Here is an 18,827-nt window from a genome sequence, read left to right as displayed (position 1 = left end):
GAGCCACCACTCCCATACAACATTACTTTTTGAAAGACCCATTTTATTTTAAACTTAATTTTTATTTTAAACTTAATTTCTTTAACTTGTCCCAAGTTAAAGAAATTTGTATTGCATGTCTGGAAATTCTATGCTGACAAATTAGTTCTCATATTTTTATGTACTTTTACAAGGGATATGTAAAAGTTTAGGCTAAAACAAATTTAAAAACCTTTAAAAACAAGCAATGCTTTATTTAAATTGATACCAAATATAATGATGTACAAAAAGACATAATTCCATAATTTTTATGAGGCTAAAGGTTATACTAATAACTATGTAAATTAAGGGTTTCTAAAAGTTGACATTCATAAACTAAATCAGTATGTTAATGGAATTTATTGAGAACTCAAATTACTTACCCTACTAAAAATAAGAAACCAAACTGCCAACATCATGCATAGCAAGAAGCTCCCACTGCACTGTATACACAATCAGAATCTCCATAATTCTTAGAAAAGACTCTCTGTAACTATTGTATCATATGTCTATTGTATCAACTGATGATATATATATATTGTATCATCAGTGTTGTTTTGAGTTAACTATGGTTTAACTGCTGCTATTCTTTATTAAGAATTTTATTATTATTAGTTTTTTGGCGGGCATGGTGGCTGATGCCTATAATCCCAGCACTTTGGGAGGCCAAGGTGGGAGGATCACTTGAGCCCAGGAGTTCGAGACCAGCCTGGGCCACAGAGTGAGACCTTGTCTCTACAAGAAAATTTTAAAAATTGAGGCAGGAGGATTTTAGCCCAGGAAATCAAGGCTGCAGTGAGCTGTGATCACACCACTGCACTCTCAGCTGGGAGACAAGGTGAGACCCTGCCTTAAAAAAAAAAGAATATTATTATTAGTTTTTAATATCCTTAATCATTTCATTTTAAAATTTCATCCCCACTGGAATACAGAGATACATAGAGGCAAGTAGGCCTTTAACTCAGCTAAAAATGTAGGCTATAGTCAAACAAATGAGAGAATCATTGTTTTTGGAGTTCCCTACATGCACTTCGTAAGAATTAAAAGAAAATACCATTTAGTAACTTATATGCTGTAAGGAAATACACTATATATACCATATACAAACACTAAACATTAGTCACCTAAAAATTCTACACACAAACACTAGAAAGAGATAGTACAAGGCTAAGATAATTTACCACTTATCAGAGAGTTTTTAAAAACAGGGTTGGGGGAGCAGGAAGAAAGACTCAACCAGTAAAAAACAACTTACCATTTGACAGCTAAATTCTGTACCTCTCCATTTTTATCTTCCAGTAACTTCAAAATCATTTTCACTACTTTCCTTTCACTATCATCATCCAACTTGATGGAATCTTTCTGCAGTTCCGTCATCAAATCATTTGTAGCCATAAACCTATCAAAAAAATAAAATAAAATTTGTTAATTTTAAAATTTTAAAGCATTAATTTAAAAAGATGATTTTTCAAATCCACTGCTATACCATTCACTCAACAGAAACATCTTTTATTATAAAAGTCATCCACTTTTTAAAAAAAGTGATCATAAATTTAATCTAAAAGCTACCAAGGAAAAGAGCAATAATGTACTTAAAATTCATTGTATCCAGAGAGACGGTGAGAGATTAAGTACTGATATGCTTTTATATGAGGTACCATTATCCAAAATTATTTTCCCCAGGTCAGTCTTGATCTCAAATTGACTACCAGGACCTACAGTGAGTACTCTTTCATTCTAATTAATTGCATCACTGCTTTTAGGTGAGAAAAGTTCCTCTTTTTCTTTACATGGGATTTGAATTCTATCTAGGAAGCCCTTAACCATAAACATTAAGAACACCTTCCAAACATTAAGAACACTTTCAAAACAAGTGTGTTGCACTGCAGGGGATGGTCACATATTACTGGAAATTTTCCAAAATACCCATCACTAGGTATCAGGCGTATTTTCTTTTTCATTCTCTTTTTTAAATACAGGGAGTCTTGCTCTGTTGCCCAGGATGGAGTGCAGTGGCAGGATCTCGGCTCACTGCAACCTCTGCCTCCCAGGTTCAAGCTATTTCCCGCCTCAGCCTCTCAAGTAGTTGGGATTACAGGCACCTGTCACCACACCCGGCTAATTTTTGTATTTTTAGTAGAGACAGGGTTTCACCATGTTGCCCAGGCTGGTCTCGAACTCCTGACCTCAGGGAATCCGCCTGCCTCGGCCTCCCACAGTGCTGGGATTACAAGCATGAGCCACTGTGCCCAGCCACCAAGCTTATTTTCAAAATAGTGAAGAGGTGATTCTAGAAAGTAGCTCCCCCTGACATCTCCCACCTCCCCCCACCCCTTAAGAACCACTGCCAAAGGAAGGTTTAACAGTGAACAGCCTGGCAAAAACCCAGAGTGATCAATCATCTAATCTCAGCTTTAAATGAAAAGGACTGAATAGTGGACAAGATAAATAGAGTTTCAGGTAAAATAAGGTATAAACAGCGTCTCAGAGTTTCTTCTCCACATGCCTTACCAAACAATTCATTGTTTTAAAAGTGATTTCTCAGAATATGAGATAATCACATTCAAATAAAGCCCTAAGATCTCCTTAAAAGCCGAATGAACTTGTCCCATAATTCTTGGCTCCCCTCCACTTATGGAAGCAATCCAACTAAGATAACTAGTTAACACTCTTATTTGAACCAGATCCAGTTTTAGTAAAAATACATTATTTTGTACACTACAGAGAAATGTCAAAATCCATGTTTAAATAAAAAAACAACTATTGGAGCTGAATTGATAAACAGCTATGGAGATAGTCTGCAACATGGGTAATAAACTGTGTGGTAAAGGTTGGCAAAACAACTTAATAATTTAGAAATGCATTACATGTAAGGTAATTTTAAGGATAATTCCAAAAACTAGTATGTTCATTTAATACTGATCTGACAAAGTTTTACACTACATGCAAGTATGTATTATGGCAAAGACCACAATTACTCTTGCACCAACCTAATAGTTTAATTCTTACCACGTTCTGTAAAACTGCTTATTTTTAAAAAAGCTTATATTTACATTGGGGCAATACAAGATCAATTAAGCATGTACTTTTAAAAAATGGACACAGCTCTCCTAATTGGAAGCCCCTCACCCATTGTATAATGTGACAAAACAAAATTAAAACTACATGACTAATTTTCATTAATATTCTGGAAAGTGAAAAAACTGAGTAACACATTAATGCAGGCACTCCTGCACACAAAGTACTGAAAACATCTTAACTGTTTTACTTAAATAAAATCCATTAAATAACCATAATAGTTATGACCTCTAAGAACCACTGCAATGCCAGTTATCTGCTTCCAGAGAAAACAGTGATCATCAATTTAAGTAGAAAAACATAATCCCAAGTAAAAAGTTGTTTTATGGTCCTGTATGGTTCTACCAGCACAAATTCATTCTTTACTTACTATTTATTCACTATTATGTAAGAAACCCTGGACTAAGAAATAAGGACAGATAAAAGTTGAATACACTTTGGCCCCCCTAACATCAGGAAGCTTATATGGTAATAAAGAAGCCTACTGATTTTCAAAAATCTATGATTAATGGTTAAATATTTTAAAAAGCTGAAATGAGCACTATCAAAATTAGCAATAGATATTTTTAAAAAGCAGAAAAAGTAGATTATTGTAATACCAAGAGTTACTTTTAAATGGTGACCCTGAAATCACAAAGTTCTGGGAATAATTTATTCCTTCTGTAAATATTAAAAATTTACACTATTAATCTTATTAAGGAAGTTGTTTGACCAGTTTGAAAGCTGTCCATGGCATGTCCATATCTCTTCAGCATTTACTCTTTTAGGTATGGTACTAAGGGCACAAATCTCAATACATTTTATAAAACACTACTGAAGAGCATATGGAAATTATCACACCCAAGAGTTGACTGTTAGGTTGGATCTCAGAGGATGAATAGGGGTTTGCATGGGAAAAACTGGTTTGGGATTTAAATTACTATTTTTTTTTTTTTTTTTTTTTTTGGTGGTGGGGAAGGACAGAGCACCTCAGAGTGAAGGACTAAGGAAACAGTTCAGTATGTGGAGCACAGAAACCTAATAGGAAGATGATGGGAATACAGGCTGAAGTCAAGATGGGAAGGGCGTTATATACTCATAGACTATCTAATAAGAACCTACTACATCTCAGGTACCGTACTAGTTGTTGCTGATATAAGGGCTAACCAAAGCACACACAGTTCTTGCTGTCTTGGAGCTTACATTACAGTCTAGTAAAAGGCATATTAACTTTTTAAATTGCATATATGAGTAAGCACCTGTAGAACTAAGAACTAAGATAAATGCTGTGAAGGAAAGTGTTATCAAGAAAACACTATGGGGCCAGGTGCCAGTGGCTCACGCCTGTAATCCCAGCACTTTGGGAGGCCGAGGCAGGCAGATCTCCTGAGATCAGGAGTTCGAGACCAGCCTGGCCAACATGGTGAAACCCCGTCTCTACTAAAATTACAAAAATTAGCTGGGTGTTGTGGTGCACACCTGTAATCTCAGCTACTTGGGAGGCTAAGGCAGGAGAATCACTTGAACCTGGGAGACAGAGGTTGCAGTGAGCCGAGATTGAGCCACTGCACTCCAGCCTGGGTGACAGAGTGAGATTCATCTCAAAACAAGAAAGCACTATCGTATAAACAAAGTAACATGACCTAGACTGAAATGCGGGTTGTGTCAGGAAAGACTGATCTAAAGAGTAGAGGTTGGGCATGGTGGCTCACAACTGTAATCCCAGCACTTTAGGAGACCTAGGCGGGTGGAGGTCAGGAGTTCAAGACCAGCCTGGGCAACATGATGAAACCCCGTCTCTACCAAAAATACAAAATTAGCCAGGCGTGGTAGTACATGCCTGTAATCCCAGCTATTTGGGAGGCTGAGGCAGGGGAAATGCTTGAACCTGGGAGGCAGTCGCTTGAAGCCGGGCGATGGAGGTTGCCGTGAGTCAAGATCACGCCACTGCACACCAGCCTGGACAAAAGAGTGACACTCTGTCTCAAAAATAAATAAAGAGTAGGCAGAATTATGGTGAAGCAAGAGGAAATTAGTGCCAGGTAAGCAAGGGCCAGGAATTTAAAGGATTTGTAGACCATATCAGGATTTTAGCCTTTATTCTAAGAGCAATGGGAAGCTACTGAAAAACAACTGGGTTACAGATGGGGAATAAATGCAATGATCAGATTTACATTTCAGAAACATTACTCCAGCTATACTGTGGACCATACTTTGGAGAGAACCAATCTTCATTTGGCCATACTGAATGGAGACTAGTTAGGAGAATGACTAAGTGAGAAATCATGATAGCCTGAGTTAGGTTATGGCAATCAATGAAGATGGAAAAAAAAATGACATACAGTTGATTCTTATTATTCCCAGGTTCCGTATTTGCAAATTCACCTACTCATTAACATTTATTTGTAAAGCCAAAATTAATGCTTCCTATTTCACAGTCATTTGGATGAATGTCGAGTGGCGAAAAATTTGAGTAATCCAACACATACATTCCCAGCCGTGGTGGCACAAATCAACACTCTGCCTTCTAGCTCCAGCTCTCATGTTGTAAACAAGCATCTTCTTCTTGGCCTATTTCAGCGCATGTTTTTCATATGTTTGTGCTTTTTGTTGGTGCTCTTGTTGTTTAATATGGCCTCCAAGCACAGTGCTGAAATGCTGTCTAGCATTCCTAAGTGCAAGAAGGCTATAATGTGCCTTCTGAAAAGAACATATGTGTTAGATAAGCTTCTTTATTGGCTGTAATTCAATGTTATTCAATCAGCAATATATATTAAGACATCTTTAAAAGAAACACTCATAAAACAAGGTTACAAACTCACCAACTGATTAAAATAATGTGACTCAGGACTCACAGAAAGTAATTCCATAATTCCCTCAGAAGCAATGGTTCAGTACTTGCTAACTCAGTGTTTGTGATAATGTTACAAAACATACTACAAATAATGAGAACTAGTTGGTTTGAATTTTACAAATTAAAATTAATAGTTCTTCAAAATGGATTAGATATAGGGATGGTAAGGATGAGCTAGGAGGAAGAAGTAAAAGGAAAACCAAAAGACGGTATTACAGTCAGCTAATGTATCCTTGTCCAAAGTCTTAATGTTACCCTGCAGCCATTGTCACATCAGATGAATAAACTGCTCATCTTACGATAGAAGAAAGGATTAACTTTGGTTAAACTGCAAACTACATGGAATGGATACTCCTCTGATCTTAACAAAATCTCCACCATAGTGAAGACGTGAAAATCAAAAATTAATGTCCTGCACCCCAACTTTGTCTACCCTTGGCCAAAAGTGGGCACTGATAAAGAAAAAAACAGCAGCCTCCACGTTCCAGAAACTTATCTGAGACTCATAACTAAACCTCAATGTTATTACCAACCGATCTGATGCTTAATAGCTAAGGCATATTATTTTCTTAGACATAAACAATCTCACAGAACATCCATTTCGGATAAGGTCACCGAGCAATACAAAATATCAAACATTCCCCTCTCCAGTTAAATGAGTGACTGATACTTCTTTACCAACTACAGCTTTCCCCCTGCTTAGGTCAGCCCTCCCTGTAAAATTTATTAAGAGGCCGAATCATAGAATTGACCTCACTTTCTGACAACACTCAATCTAAAGCAAGGCTTCACTTCCTTAGACTCTTTCCCAAATTACCCAAATGAATAGGTTCCTTCTAACATCCTCTGATACCCTAAAGTGTGTGTTCTCCCTGACTATTACGGACAAAAAACCCAACTTGTGTCAGGATGCCCATATAAGAGAATTCCAAGAAGGAAAAAGTGATTAAAAAAAATACCAAATAGATGAGCAAAGAAAATATCCACCAAATGAGTTACATTAGGAGACTAGGGAGACTGTCAGGGATTTTAGGAGAGCGGTCTCTACGAATTCAGATGGGCAACAGCTAAGAAATCTGGAGTTTATCTTGTAGTCAATGGAAATTAGTGAGGGAGGCAATGATCAGCTGCAGTATATACGAAGAAAATTCTAATGGCCAGAGGGAACAAACTGGGTTAGGGAGAGGCCTGAGACAGCAAGATTAATTTGAGAAATACTTATCAGGAGACCAAAGAAGACAGACAGGAGAAGGGTGATATCAAAGGTTTTCTGCTTGTGACTTTCAGTGGATGGTAATTTAACAGGCCAAAATAAGGATAAAGAAGGCATTAAGATGGGAAAAGAAAAAGATAAATGGTTACGTTTCATACTTCAATGGAATTCCCAGGTTGATATGACCTGTAGGCAGTGCCATCTCATTCCTTAATTCAACAAGTATTTTGAGAGCACCAACATAAGGAACTCTACTCTGCAAACACAGTGATGAGTAACACAGTCTGGAACTTACACTAGGTATGCACTAGATCGACAGACACCTTGCACTCACAATAACTCTCATCACAGCCTCTCCCATCATACATAAACAGAATTTTACTCGTTTCCAACCAGAAATCTAGTTGATATGGTCAACTTTATCACTCAGTACACCAATTACCTTTCAGAGATCCTGCACATACACCACTGCTATTTCACTTTTCCTCAGTTATTCCTTAGAGTGCTATGAATTAAGTTGGAACAGTTTTTTTTTTTTTTCTTTTTGAGACAGTCTCCCTCTGTCGCCCAGGCCACAGTGCAGTGGTGCAATCTCGGCTCACTGCAACCTCTGCCTCGCGGGTTCAAGCAATTCTGCTGCCTCAGCCTCACGAGTAGCTGGGATTACAGGTGTGCACCACCATGCCCAGCTAATTTTTGTATTTTTAGTAGAGATGAGGTTTCACCATGTTGTCCAGGCTGGTCATGAACTCCTGACCTCAGATGATCTGCCTGCCTTGGCCTCCCAAAGTGCTGGAATTATAGGCATGAGCCACCGCACAAGGCCTAAATTGGAATAGTCTTAATATTGTTCATGTAAAGAAATCTAATTTTTACTAATCTTTCTTCCCAGTTTTCTCTGTGAGGTCCCTTCCTCCTCTTTCTCAGTGGTGAGCCCTAATCACTGCTGATAACCAGTTAGCATAGTATATATCAAGAAAAAAACATCTAAGTAAAATCAAGAAAGTTACCGCCATCAACCTGCTAAGTATTTTTAAAGTGCCCAGAAATCACCTTCTTAATCTCTGAAAATCTATTTCTTCTGATTAAACCTGCTTTTCTTCAAGCATAAGTACTTAAGATAATTTCACTATTTCCTGTTGTTATTGTAAATGCCCACCCACACTGTACTTTCAGCTATATTATAGGATCTCTAAGGTTCCTTCCAGCTCTGAAACCCTGATTCCTTAAAAGGCTTGAGATTTTTTTATAAGCATTTTAAACAGTTTCCAAAAGAAAAAACCATCCAATATCCAAAACACTTAAATAAATAAATCTTTATCAAATTGGGAAAAACTTGCATTCTAAAATGGGGTGAATTATTTTAAGAAGATTCTATCAAGTGGTAAACAAACAGTTTAGTTGATTTTACAATGGTTTCCTGAAGGTTCCTAAAATCCCTATATAATGGAAATAAAATCCAATTCTACTTAAACAAGCACCTACTGAGAACCTACATGGCCCAGAGCCAGACAAAGAGAAGGATTCCGTTTAGTAAGACAAGGTCCCTATTCTTAAGGAGTTCTGTGGACAATATCCATCCAGCTACAGTCAAGTTATCTATTCCCTCTTCCCCAGTGAAGTTTTGTATCGTGTGCTTTACATTTTCTCTTTCTATCGAGAGTTTCATTTTCAAGACCTGGCTCAAATCTCTCCATGGACATGAATCTTCTTGGTTTAATATTCTCTGCCACTTAATGTCTGACAATTACATATTGTCCTGGGTTATTCATCTTTTTACAACAGTGTCTTAACTATTCAACAAGCATGTAGATTTAGGGAAAGTAAGCACTAGATCTTAAACTTTTTGTAGTCCTCAGGAATTATTAAAAGCATCTTCTAGCATGAAATATTCTATAAGCCTAATTTTAGAGGGAAATGAAATTTAAGGCCTGAATCTTAACATCCCCTAGTCTAAACCCTGGAGAAGTGACATAACTGGGTGGTTAAGAGTTCATGCTCTGGGGGTAAAGAGATCCTATAAGTCCCAGACCTACTATCTATCTGACCTTAAACAAGTACTTAATCTCTCCAAATCTCAGTTTCTTCAACTGTAAATGAGATTATTATCCTCTTTTACTAAAGTTGTAAAGATAAATAAAAATCAAGCTCACAGTAAGCATTAATATTAACTATTACATATAGAAAGATAAAGATATTTTCTTTAGCTCTTGATTCCTTGGAATATTTTAAATCAACTAGTGGTTGAAGAATATGAAAATAAAAGAAGTGGCTGGGTACAGTGGCTCAATCCTGTAATCCCAGCACTTTGGGAGGCCAAGGTGGGCAGACTGCCGGAACTCAAGAGTTTGAGATCAGCCTGGGAAACATGGTGACACCCGTCTCTATATAAAAAAAATTAGCTGAGTGTAGTGGTGCACACCTGTAGTCCCAGCTACTCTGGGGGCTGAGGTGGGAAGAAGATTGCTTGAGCCCAGGAGGTTGAAGCTGCAGTGACTTGAGGTGGTGCTACTGCACTCCAGCGTGGGCGACAGAGCAAGACCCTATCTCTAAAACAAAAAAAAAGAAAATAACTTAGTTACCTCAACCCACCAAATATTCAATATTAATATTCACAAATGGAGTGTCACATGGTTCATCCACATTAAAGCTTTCACTCTGGTATCAACCGAATACCCTATCTATTGGCTACATTAAAAGGTTTACTCTTTATTCATTTATGGACCATGCATCACTAGAGGTCCTTAAAATAACTATATACACCGGTATAAATGTTTTCTGGCAAAAAGTCTCAGTACACTCCAGAAGTGTTTCTTTTAGGGAGGAAGTGATGAGAAGCGCTGTTCTAAGGTACTGTCCCAAGGAATATTTCTTCATTTTTCTTCTGAAGGTTTTATTTGAATTGGCATTCATTAATAACTTTTCATTAAACCGAGGCTAGTAAGTAACAGGCACTATCCTGGTAATTAAGACACACAAATGCCTCCTCCTTTTTTTATAAAAGAGCTCCTAGTCTCCTTTTTTTAAACAAACAAAAAACCCTGCATGGGTGGACACGGTGGCTCTCGCCTGTAATCCCAGCACTTTGGGAGGCCCAGGCGGGCGGATCACGAGGTTAGAAGATCGACACCATGTTGGCGAACATGGTGAAACCCCGTCTCGACTAAAATACAAAAAAATTAGCCAGGCGTGGTGGTGCGTGCCTGTAATCCCAGCTATTTGGGAGGCTGAAGCAAGGGAGCCACTTGAACCCGGGAGGCGGAGACTGAAGTGAGCTGAGATGGCGCCACTGCACTCCAGCCTGGCGACAGAAAAGACTCCATCTCAAAAAAACAAACAAAAAAACCCAAAACAACAACAACAACAAAAACCCTGCATATGGCATCAGAGTTCCTAATCTCAGCATTTCTCATCCGAATGCTTCCTCATTTCTCCTGTCTTAATATCTCATTTTAAAATAATGCACGATACTAAAACACAAAAGAAATATTACACAATTTTTCAATAAATTGAGCCTATTAAGTCCTACAAAAAGATTCTTTTAAAATGCTGAAATTTCCAAATTTTTAAGCCTGCATTCATTTCTGTACCTTCTCTGTATTAATGGACTATGTAATTATATAAATAGACCTGAAATTTTATGCCTATAAGCAACCTTTTGTAATTAGTCATGTCCATGCCTCTCAGAAGTGAAAATGTAATCTCAAATTAAATAGCTTGCATAAGATCTTACAGTTCACAACAAAGAATCACACATGATTAGAACCCAGATCTTGTGACTAGGTCAAATTCTCTTTGGATTCTACCATGAGGATAATAAAATTTGCTCTTCATTTTGGCAGCATTTTTTTCTTCTCTCGTCCTTAGTACAGGCAGAGTGCTTTGCACATGTTGGTCATTCCATAATGTTAACCTTGCCCTCAAGATCCTTCTAGTGCTAGGTATTTTTAAAATATGTAGCCACAAATCTTGGTATTTAAGCCAAAATAAATAAACTTCTAATGAGAACAAAGCATCATTTTTTTAAAAAAGAGCAAATTAAAATAAATGCCTATACTAAAAATATGCAGAAAAAATTTCAAAATTCTTGACTCCAAACGCTCACTAATTATTAAATGTCTGTTTAAACTGAATATATAAAGTGCTTTAGTTCCAAAGACTTGTCTATTAACTAGATGGCTACAGCGCATTATAAAAATGTTTTTTAGAAAAGAGTTGATAAAAATAACTTAATGATATCAAATTACTGGAAATCACGTACTGCTCCTAAACATACCTTGTTTAGTATTCACCAACTATTAGGAATATATCAATATTACACTAATCCTGCAGACAATGTTTTGATTCAGTACAACCAAAATTCATAGATAATCTTTATCAAATTCAGCAGTGACTGTCATTTAGTATCAGAGCATTATTTCTTTCATGTAATTTATTTAAAAAAAAACAACTAGGTATGTACATGTTATCTTTCTTTCACAGGAAATTTAAGAAAGCAAGCTTCAGTCAATAATCACATGTACGGTGTCACCACATAATTTCTTTGGCCTTTCTAAACTTATACCCACACAGGAGTCTGACTAGTTGAACAAAATTGTATTATTATAAAGTGCTACCTTCAGACTGAAATTGACCAGAATCAGAATGAAATTTACCACCTTTACAGGATGAGCCAAACTGACAGCAATGGGGAGGAAATCACGCCACACACCTTATCCATTACTTGAACTGGAAGCAAGCAAAGCCCCAAAAATCAAACAGCATTCCAATCCGTAAAACACCACAAAACTTTTATTTCCCCCAAGAATCTTAATTTTGGCCCTAGAACTACACAAATCTAAAATACACAAAACAAACATGTCACCTCCAAAAAGTTACAATACTAAAATTTTTACCATTAGCGAACTGATTTTTAAGTTTTAAATACAACACTTAAGAGCTGCCTAGGTAGAAATATTTTTTAAAGTAATATGTGGTTTTGTGGTCACTGACTATTTTAATAAGCTAGTGTATCAATTTAACCAGGAACACAATTACTACTTTTTCATGGTTTTCCTTTCACAAATCCGAAACGTTCTTCCCAGTCTACATGGTTTGGACACATTTTCAGGTGTTAAAACATTGTTCATACAAAACAAACAAGCTCTTTAGTCACAATTTTAGTTGAAGACTATTTGTTATTTCCTTTAAAATGCACCCAAATTACAACCAGTAAGCATTAGAGAACAAAACAGGTATAAAGAAATAAGCAACTTTTTTTTTTTTTTTTTAGATTGAGAACTTATTTGTGAAGAGATGGGAGGCGGGAAAGAATGCAACAATCACCGTAGCGTGCAAGGAAAAATAAAAACAAAGATAACCTGTACAAATATAACAAATCTTCACTGTGCATATTACAACAATTTGGAACCAACAGTACAGATCTGAACAGAACTGCTGTAATAAAGCTTCATATTCACCAGGTCCGTATTAAACATCTCTTCCTTTTGAAGATCCGTCTGCTATGATTAAGATCCAGCAATCCATCCCTTTGGCAGTGATTCTGGATATGAGGACATGAGACTGAAACCCCGAGTTCCTAAGTTGGTTTTACCTGACAAGGGGAACTGACAGTGATGCTGGCGGGAAAACCCTACGAGAGAAGTTGCCTCCATCCTGGCTCCCCTCCCCCTTCTTCTCACCTTCATGAAAATAAATAATCCAAAAAAGAAGTATGTATCAGCCAAGAGCGCAAAAGTTCATCATTCCACCTGAATGCAGCAAGGCCCACGCGCACCTGCGGGCAGAGAGGAGGCTGCCGGGTCTCCGAGTGGGCAGCAGCTTGGGCCCCAGCGAGCAGGGCGGCCTAGCGCCGCAGGATGGCAAGCGAGTAGGCCCGGCGCCTGGTCTCCCAGCCTAGAGCAACTCCCTTCTCCACAATGGTGGGTGGTTTCGCCCCTTCGCGCTACCTGAGACGCAAGAATCGCCTCCCGGTGGGGCAGGGAAGGATGTGGGGGCGCTGAGACACGCAAACGGGGCCTAGAGACCGCGGCGGGCAACTGCCTAGGAGAAAGAATGGGGGGAGGGGGTTGCAAGAGGGGAGAGGAAAGGGGCTCGCCAGGGATCGGGAAGCCAGCGGACCGGTAGGCTGGAGACCTGGGGGCAGAGAAGCTACCGGCTACGGCCGAAGGGGTGGGGCAAGGCCTGCGTGACGGCCAGGGCCGCGGCTGCGAGAACCCCGAGGTGGGGTGAGGGTCGGATCTCGGCCTCACCTAAAGTCCTTGTCGCTGGATGTCATTTTTTCCAGCAAATTGGAAATGTGGTACGAGGCGCTCGCCATTTTGACGGCCTCGATCCCGCCCGCTGGCGCTGCTGGAGCTGCTGCCCGCTGCCGCTGCCGCCGCCACTGGAGCTCCTCCTCTCGCTCGCGGCGGCTCCCGCTTCCAGGGTCGCAGCGCGACGCCGACGCTGACTAGGGAGGCGCCTCGACGGGCTGCCCCCTCCCCGGCGAGGCGTGGGCCTGTCCCGGGGTAAGCCGAGGCTACAGGGCCAGCTTAACGACAGCGCTGTTCAGGTGAGAACGAGCTCATGGGCGGCGGGGCGTACAGTAGGGCCTCTACGGGGAGCCAGACACTTCCACTCAGGGCCGTCTCGCTCCCACTCGCTCCGCACTCGCTCCCTAGGGCAAAAGGCCAAAGCCCGCCTCCTTCGCTCCGGGGGCGGGGGCGGCAGACGCGGGACGCTACGGAAAGCTAAGGTCAGAGTTCACGGAGGCCTGCCCACGCACACTGTCGAGACGAGAGTTAAAAGACAATTTGGTTGGCTGAAGCCTGTGTCAGTTTTCGCGTGACCCGCCTTTTGGAGACATGACGACGACAAAAAAAGGGGCTGTTCTCGCGAGACTTTAAAGCGACGGTTAAAGGACAGGAGACGAGTGGAGCAAGTGGGCCTTAATCTGAAAATAACTTGATTATTTAATGACATTAAGAGAAAAAGATTACGAGCTTTGAGTAGGAGAAAGCCTGGGAGTAACGACAGTTAAGGAGTTAGCTTGCGGAACCAACATAATAATTTATAACAGGGAAGTGTCGTTTGGGATCAGACGCGTGGCCTGCATTGCCTTGACCACCGTGGTGTAATGTTGCCACGTGAAAACCACAAATCCCAGAATTCAGTCGGGTGATACACTGGCTCAGAATGTGATTGGCTGCGGGAACTTGTAGCTTCCTCATTGGCTCCCGTGGAAGGAGTGAATGCTGGGATTTGCAGTCTGACGGGGGAGCCGTGCTGGGTAAAAACCTTTGAATCGTCGCGCACTCCGTTTCTGCCGCGGATTCTTATATTCTCCAATACAGGCTTTTTCTGTCATGCGGTATTTGCAGAGCAGGCTGCTGCAGTTTGGCCAGGCGCATTGCGGATCAATTGGTGTTCTTGCCAGAGGCCTAGCAGCAACTTCCTAGCGCTACTCCTTGCACCTCCCAAGGCAGCTGAGCCTCCCCACTGCTCTGGCCAGACACACTCCTTCCGTGCATCGTAGAACCACCTCTCTGACGCCAGCAGGACCTTAGTAAGACTAATGGGTATGCGACAGATGACTGTAGTCAGGCCCTACTGATTTCAAAATAGCTAAAAGACTATCTCTGTAGTTAGCTTTTGCGGCCTCAATGGACCTGCAGCTGTCTATTGTTCCCTCAGACGTACAAATTCGTGGAGATGAGTTATGAAAGTATTTAATATCCAAGTTTTTCATCTGCTTAATATTTGGGATTTTAAACACAAGTTTTGCCAGCTATGGGTTAACATCCCTGAAAGTGTTAGGGATGGAGCTAGCTGACAGGCCTTTCTAAAAGAACAGAGAGCCTGGTGAAGAGATGAAAAATCAATCTCACTTGATACTCCTGTTAAAAACAACAAACCTTTAAATAGCTCTACTAACACATACCTCACATCTCATCAAATCTACCTGACCTTTGCCATTGTTTTCTGTATTCATCAACTATTACTGAGTACTTCAAAGTCAGGCAATAGGAGTTAATAAACAGATGAAAACTTGATTTAGCCTCGTATGTGTCTAAATTTCACACATACCTCTGATATGCTCTCATGTATCCTTTTACTTAAATGTATGTAATGTAAAGGCCGAGTGCGGTGGCTCATGCCTGTAACCCCACCACTTTGGGAGGCCGAGGCGGGCAGATCAGGAGGTCAGGAGTTCGAGACCAGCCTGGCCAATGTGGTGAAACCCCATCTCTACTAAAAATACAAAAATTAGCTGGGCATGGTGGCGCGCCTGTAGTCGCAGCTACTCAGGAGGCTGAGGCAGAAAAATTGCTTGAACCCAGGAGGTGGAGGTTGCAGTGAGCTGAGATCGTGCCGCTGCACTCCAGCCTGGGCGACAGAGCGAGACAACGTCTTAAAATGATAATAATATATATGTAATATATGATATTTTTTCTCCCCAGTAATGCCATATTTCTTTATTTTACCCATCTGCCATGATTAATATATCTTTCATCAAACTGTCCTTAGTGCTTCAGCCACAGTTAATTGCCTTTTGCTCTGAATAGCCTTTCCACCATATTTAGTGTAAAACACACACACATACACACACAAAGAAGCAGGACTTTTTTTTGTATGTGTGGACCTCAAGGCCTCAGTCATTTGGTATTATCAATAATACTTTCTTTTAGCCTGTGTCCACTCAGAAAGCAAATCATGGTTTGTCTTTTTCTGTGTGTGAATTCTTTCACTTTTTTTTTTTTCTTTTTTTGAGACGGAATCTTGCTCTGTCGCCCAGGCTGGAGTGCAGTGGCGCAATCTCGGCTCACTGCAAGCTCCGCCTCCCGGGTTCACGCCATTCTCCTGCCTCAGCCTCTCCGAGTAGCTGGGACTACAGGCGCCCGCCACCACGCCCCGCTAATTTTTTTTTTTTTCTTTTGTATTTTTAGTACAGACGGGGTTTCACCGTGGTCTCGATCTCCTGACCTCGTGATCCGCCCGCCTTGGCCTCCCAAAGTGCTGGGATTACAAGCATGAGCCACCGCGCCTGGCCGAATTCTTTCATTTTTGAATTTCCAGCTGAACTACAATATTTGGAGTCAGATTCCTTAAATATAAATCATGTTTACAGCCACTTACTTGGTGTCATAGGCAATTCATTTTCATCTTTCTCAACTTCTGTTTCTTCGTGGGTAAATGATGATCAGGATATTACCTCAGGGTTGTTTTAAGAGTTAAATAACTCCTAACCTCAGGTGATCCACCCGCCTCGGCCTCCCAAAGTGCTGGGACTACAGGCATGAGCCACCACACCCGGCCCAGCCAAATATGGTGAAACCCTTTCTCTACTAAAAATACAAAAATGAGCTGGGCATGGCGGCAGGCACCTGTAATCCCAACTACTCGGGAGGCTGAGGCAAGGAGCATCTCTTGAACCCGGGAGGCAGAGGTTGCAGTGAGCTGAGATCGTGCCATTGCGCTCCAGCCTGGGCAGCAAGAGCAAAACTCCATCTCAAAAAAAAAAAAAAGTTAAATAAAATATCCTATATAAGGTGCCTAGCACATTTCCTAGACCATAATAATAATATTTATAACTAATATTTCTTACATACTTAACGAAGGTCCAGTAAAAGCATAAACATTAGCTATTGTTAATCTTTCATCTGTTCCTATTCCCAAGTCATTCTACACAACCACTTCAGAGTTGTCCAAAACATTGTTTTTATAGTACTACTTACTTATTGAAAACATTCAGTGGCTGACTATTACAGAATAAAGTCCAAATGTTTTGGTAGTTGGTGGCCTTCATTTGTCCCTAAGCTTTTCTTTCTGACCTTTCTGTCACTGTTCTAATATATAAATTGCTTCTACTAAAGTTTTGAGTCCTTCAAAGACAAAAGTACAAGTCTTTGTATATAACAATAATTGTAATAATTATGAGCATTTTTAAAATTTATTTATTTTTTTGAGACAGAGTCTTGCTCTGTAGCCCAGGCTGGAGTGCAATGGCACAATCTCGGCTCACTGCAACCTCTGCTTCCCGGGTTCAGGCGATTCTCCCTGCCTCAGCCTGGCACGTAGCTGGGATTACAGCACACCCGGCTAATTCTTGTATTTTTAGTAGAGACAGGGTTTCGCTATGTTGTCCAAGCAGGTCATGAACTCCTGACCTCAGTGATCCGCCCACCTCGCCCTCCCAAAGTTCTGGGATTACAGGTGTGAGCCACTGCGCCCAGCCTTTATGAGCATTTTCTTTCCTTGAGAGGGAGTCTCACTCTGTTGCCCAGGCTGGAGTTCAGTGGCACAATCTCCACTCACTGCAACCTCCACCTCCCATGTTCAAGCAATTCTCATGCCTCAGCCTCCCAAGTAGCTGAGATTACAGGTGTCTGCCACCACGCCTGGCTAATTTTTTTATTTCTAATAGAGATGGCAGGGTTTCACCATGTTAGCAAGGCTGGTCTTGAACTCCTGACCTCAGGTGATCTGTCCACGTCGGCCTCCCAAAGTGCTGGGATTACAGGCGTGAGCCACCATGCCCTGCCGAGCACTTATTTATGAGTCAGGCATTGTATTAATCCTAAGAACAGCCCTATGAGATTGGTGTTTTTCACATTTTAAGTATGAGAGGCACCAAGAGGGTAAATAACTTCATAAAGGTCACCCCTGCTAGAGACTAGGAATGTGAAATAAAAGTAAATGGAATTAAAACCCTCTAAATTTTCACTAAAGTAATTCTGATATGGCATGAAATAAAGAAAACATCAAAATTCTTAGGGGAAAAAAGACCCTCCAGGGCTTTAGATGGCTTTCCATTCTTCCGCCCTATTATTACAAGGAAGCTCTGCTGTAGGATTTTCCAAGTTTTGAACCCTAGAACACTAGTTCCATAACATAATAGAAGCAAATACTCTTGGGTCTTGGGTTATGTGTTGACTGGGGAAGGGGGATGTTGTTGCTGAGGAGGGTTGTGGTTAAGAGAAAAAGTGCAGGAAACAGTTTTCTTAATAGTACCGTGTCTCCAGACTTTTTTTTTTGAGACATAGTCTCACCCTGTCACCCAGGCTGGAGTGTGCAGTGGTGCAATCTCGGCTCACTGCAACCTCCACCTCCCGGGTTCAAGTGATTTCCCTGTCTCAGCCTCCTGAGTAGCTGGGATTACAGGTGCATCCCCTCGCCCGGCTAATTTTTGTATTTTTAGTAGAGACGGGGTTTCACCATATTGGCCAGGCTGGTCTTGAACTCCTGACCTCAAGTGATTGGCCCGCGTCAGCCTCCCAAAGTGCTGGGATTACAGCCACAGCGCCCAGCCCACAGAACATTTAATATGGCAGCATGTAAGAGGAATATGTAGTATGCAGCTGCTTGACACATTTGAGCATAGAATTTAAAGTTGTACCTATATCATCTCAAGGAATGAGAATACCGTGACCATGAAACATAATTTGAAAACCATTGTTCTGTAGGTAATTTTTTCTGAACCTAGTGCTGAATGGATGATGGGGAGGAGAGAGTCTTGGCAGAAAATAAGTTTGATGTTCATTTTTAAAACAGCCTTCTGCCAAGTACATGTGGCCCGTGCTCAATTTCTACATTTGTTGTAAATGAGTTAAAGGGAATAAATAGATCTCTATTTATTCAACTAGTTGGTAATTTCTGAAATAAAATTCTGAGTTGAATGTCAAAGCTGATACGTTTTCCCGGCAG

At 40.6% G+C, this 18,827-nt stretch overlaps 1 protein-coding gene and 1 long non-coding RNA gene across 2 annotated transcripts in view; one reads left to right on the top strand and one right to left on the bottom strand.

Annotated features, from left to right (window-relative positions):
* The window catches only part of CAND1 (cullin associated and neddylation dissociated 1), a 47,084-nt gene extending 31,357 nt beyond the window's left edge, over positions 1–15,727 (bottom strand). Inside the window, exons 1-2 of the mRNA XM_055235692.2 lie at positions 13,394–15,727; positions 1,274–1,417 (exon numbers count right to left, since the gene is read on the bottom strand). Of these exons, the coding sequence (XP_055091667.1) occupies positions 1,274–1,417; positions 13,394–13,461 (212 nt within the window). The 5' untranslated portion in view covers positions 13,462–15,727. The remainder of the gene's footprint in view (positions 1–1,273; positions 1,418–13,393) is intronic.
* The window catches only part of LOC134732191 (uncharacterized), a 101,831-nt gene continuing 96,583 nt past the window's right edge, over positions 13,580–18,827 (top strand). Inside the window, exon 1 of the long non-coding RNA XR_010115079.1 lies at positions 13,580–13,695. This is a non-coding gene — a long non-coding RNA (uncharacterized lncRNA). The remainder of the gene's footprint in view (positions 13,696–18,827) is intronic.

This window comes from Symphalangus syndactylus, chromosome 13 (genome assembly GCF_028878055.3).
Source record: "Symphalangus syndactylus isolate Jambi chromosome 13, NHGRI_mSymSyn1-v2.1_pri, whole genome shotgun sequence".
NCBI lineage: Eukaryota > Metazoa > Chordata > Mammalia > Primates > Hylobatidae > Symphalangus > Symphalangus syndactylus.
Note: the sequence above shows the minus strand (reverse complement) of the source record. Positions and strands in the feature narration are given on the sequence as shown.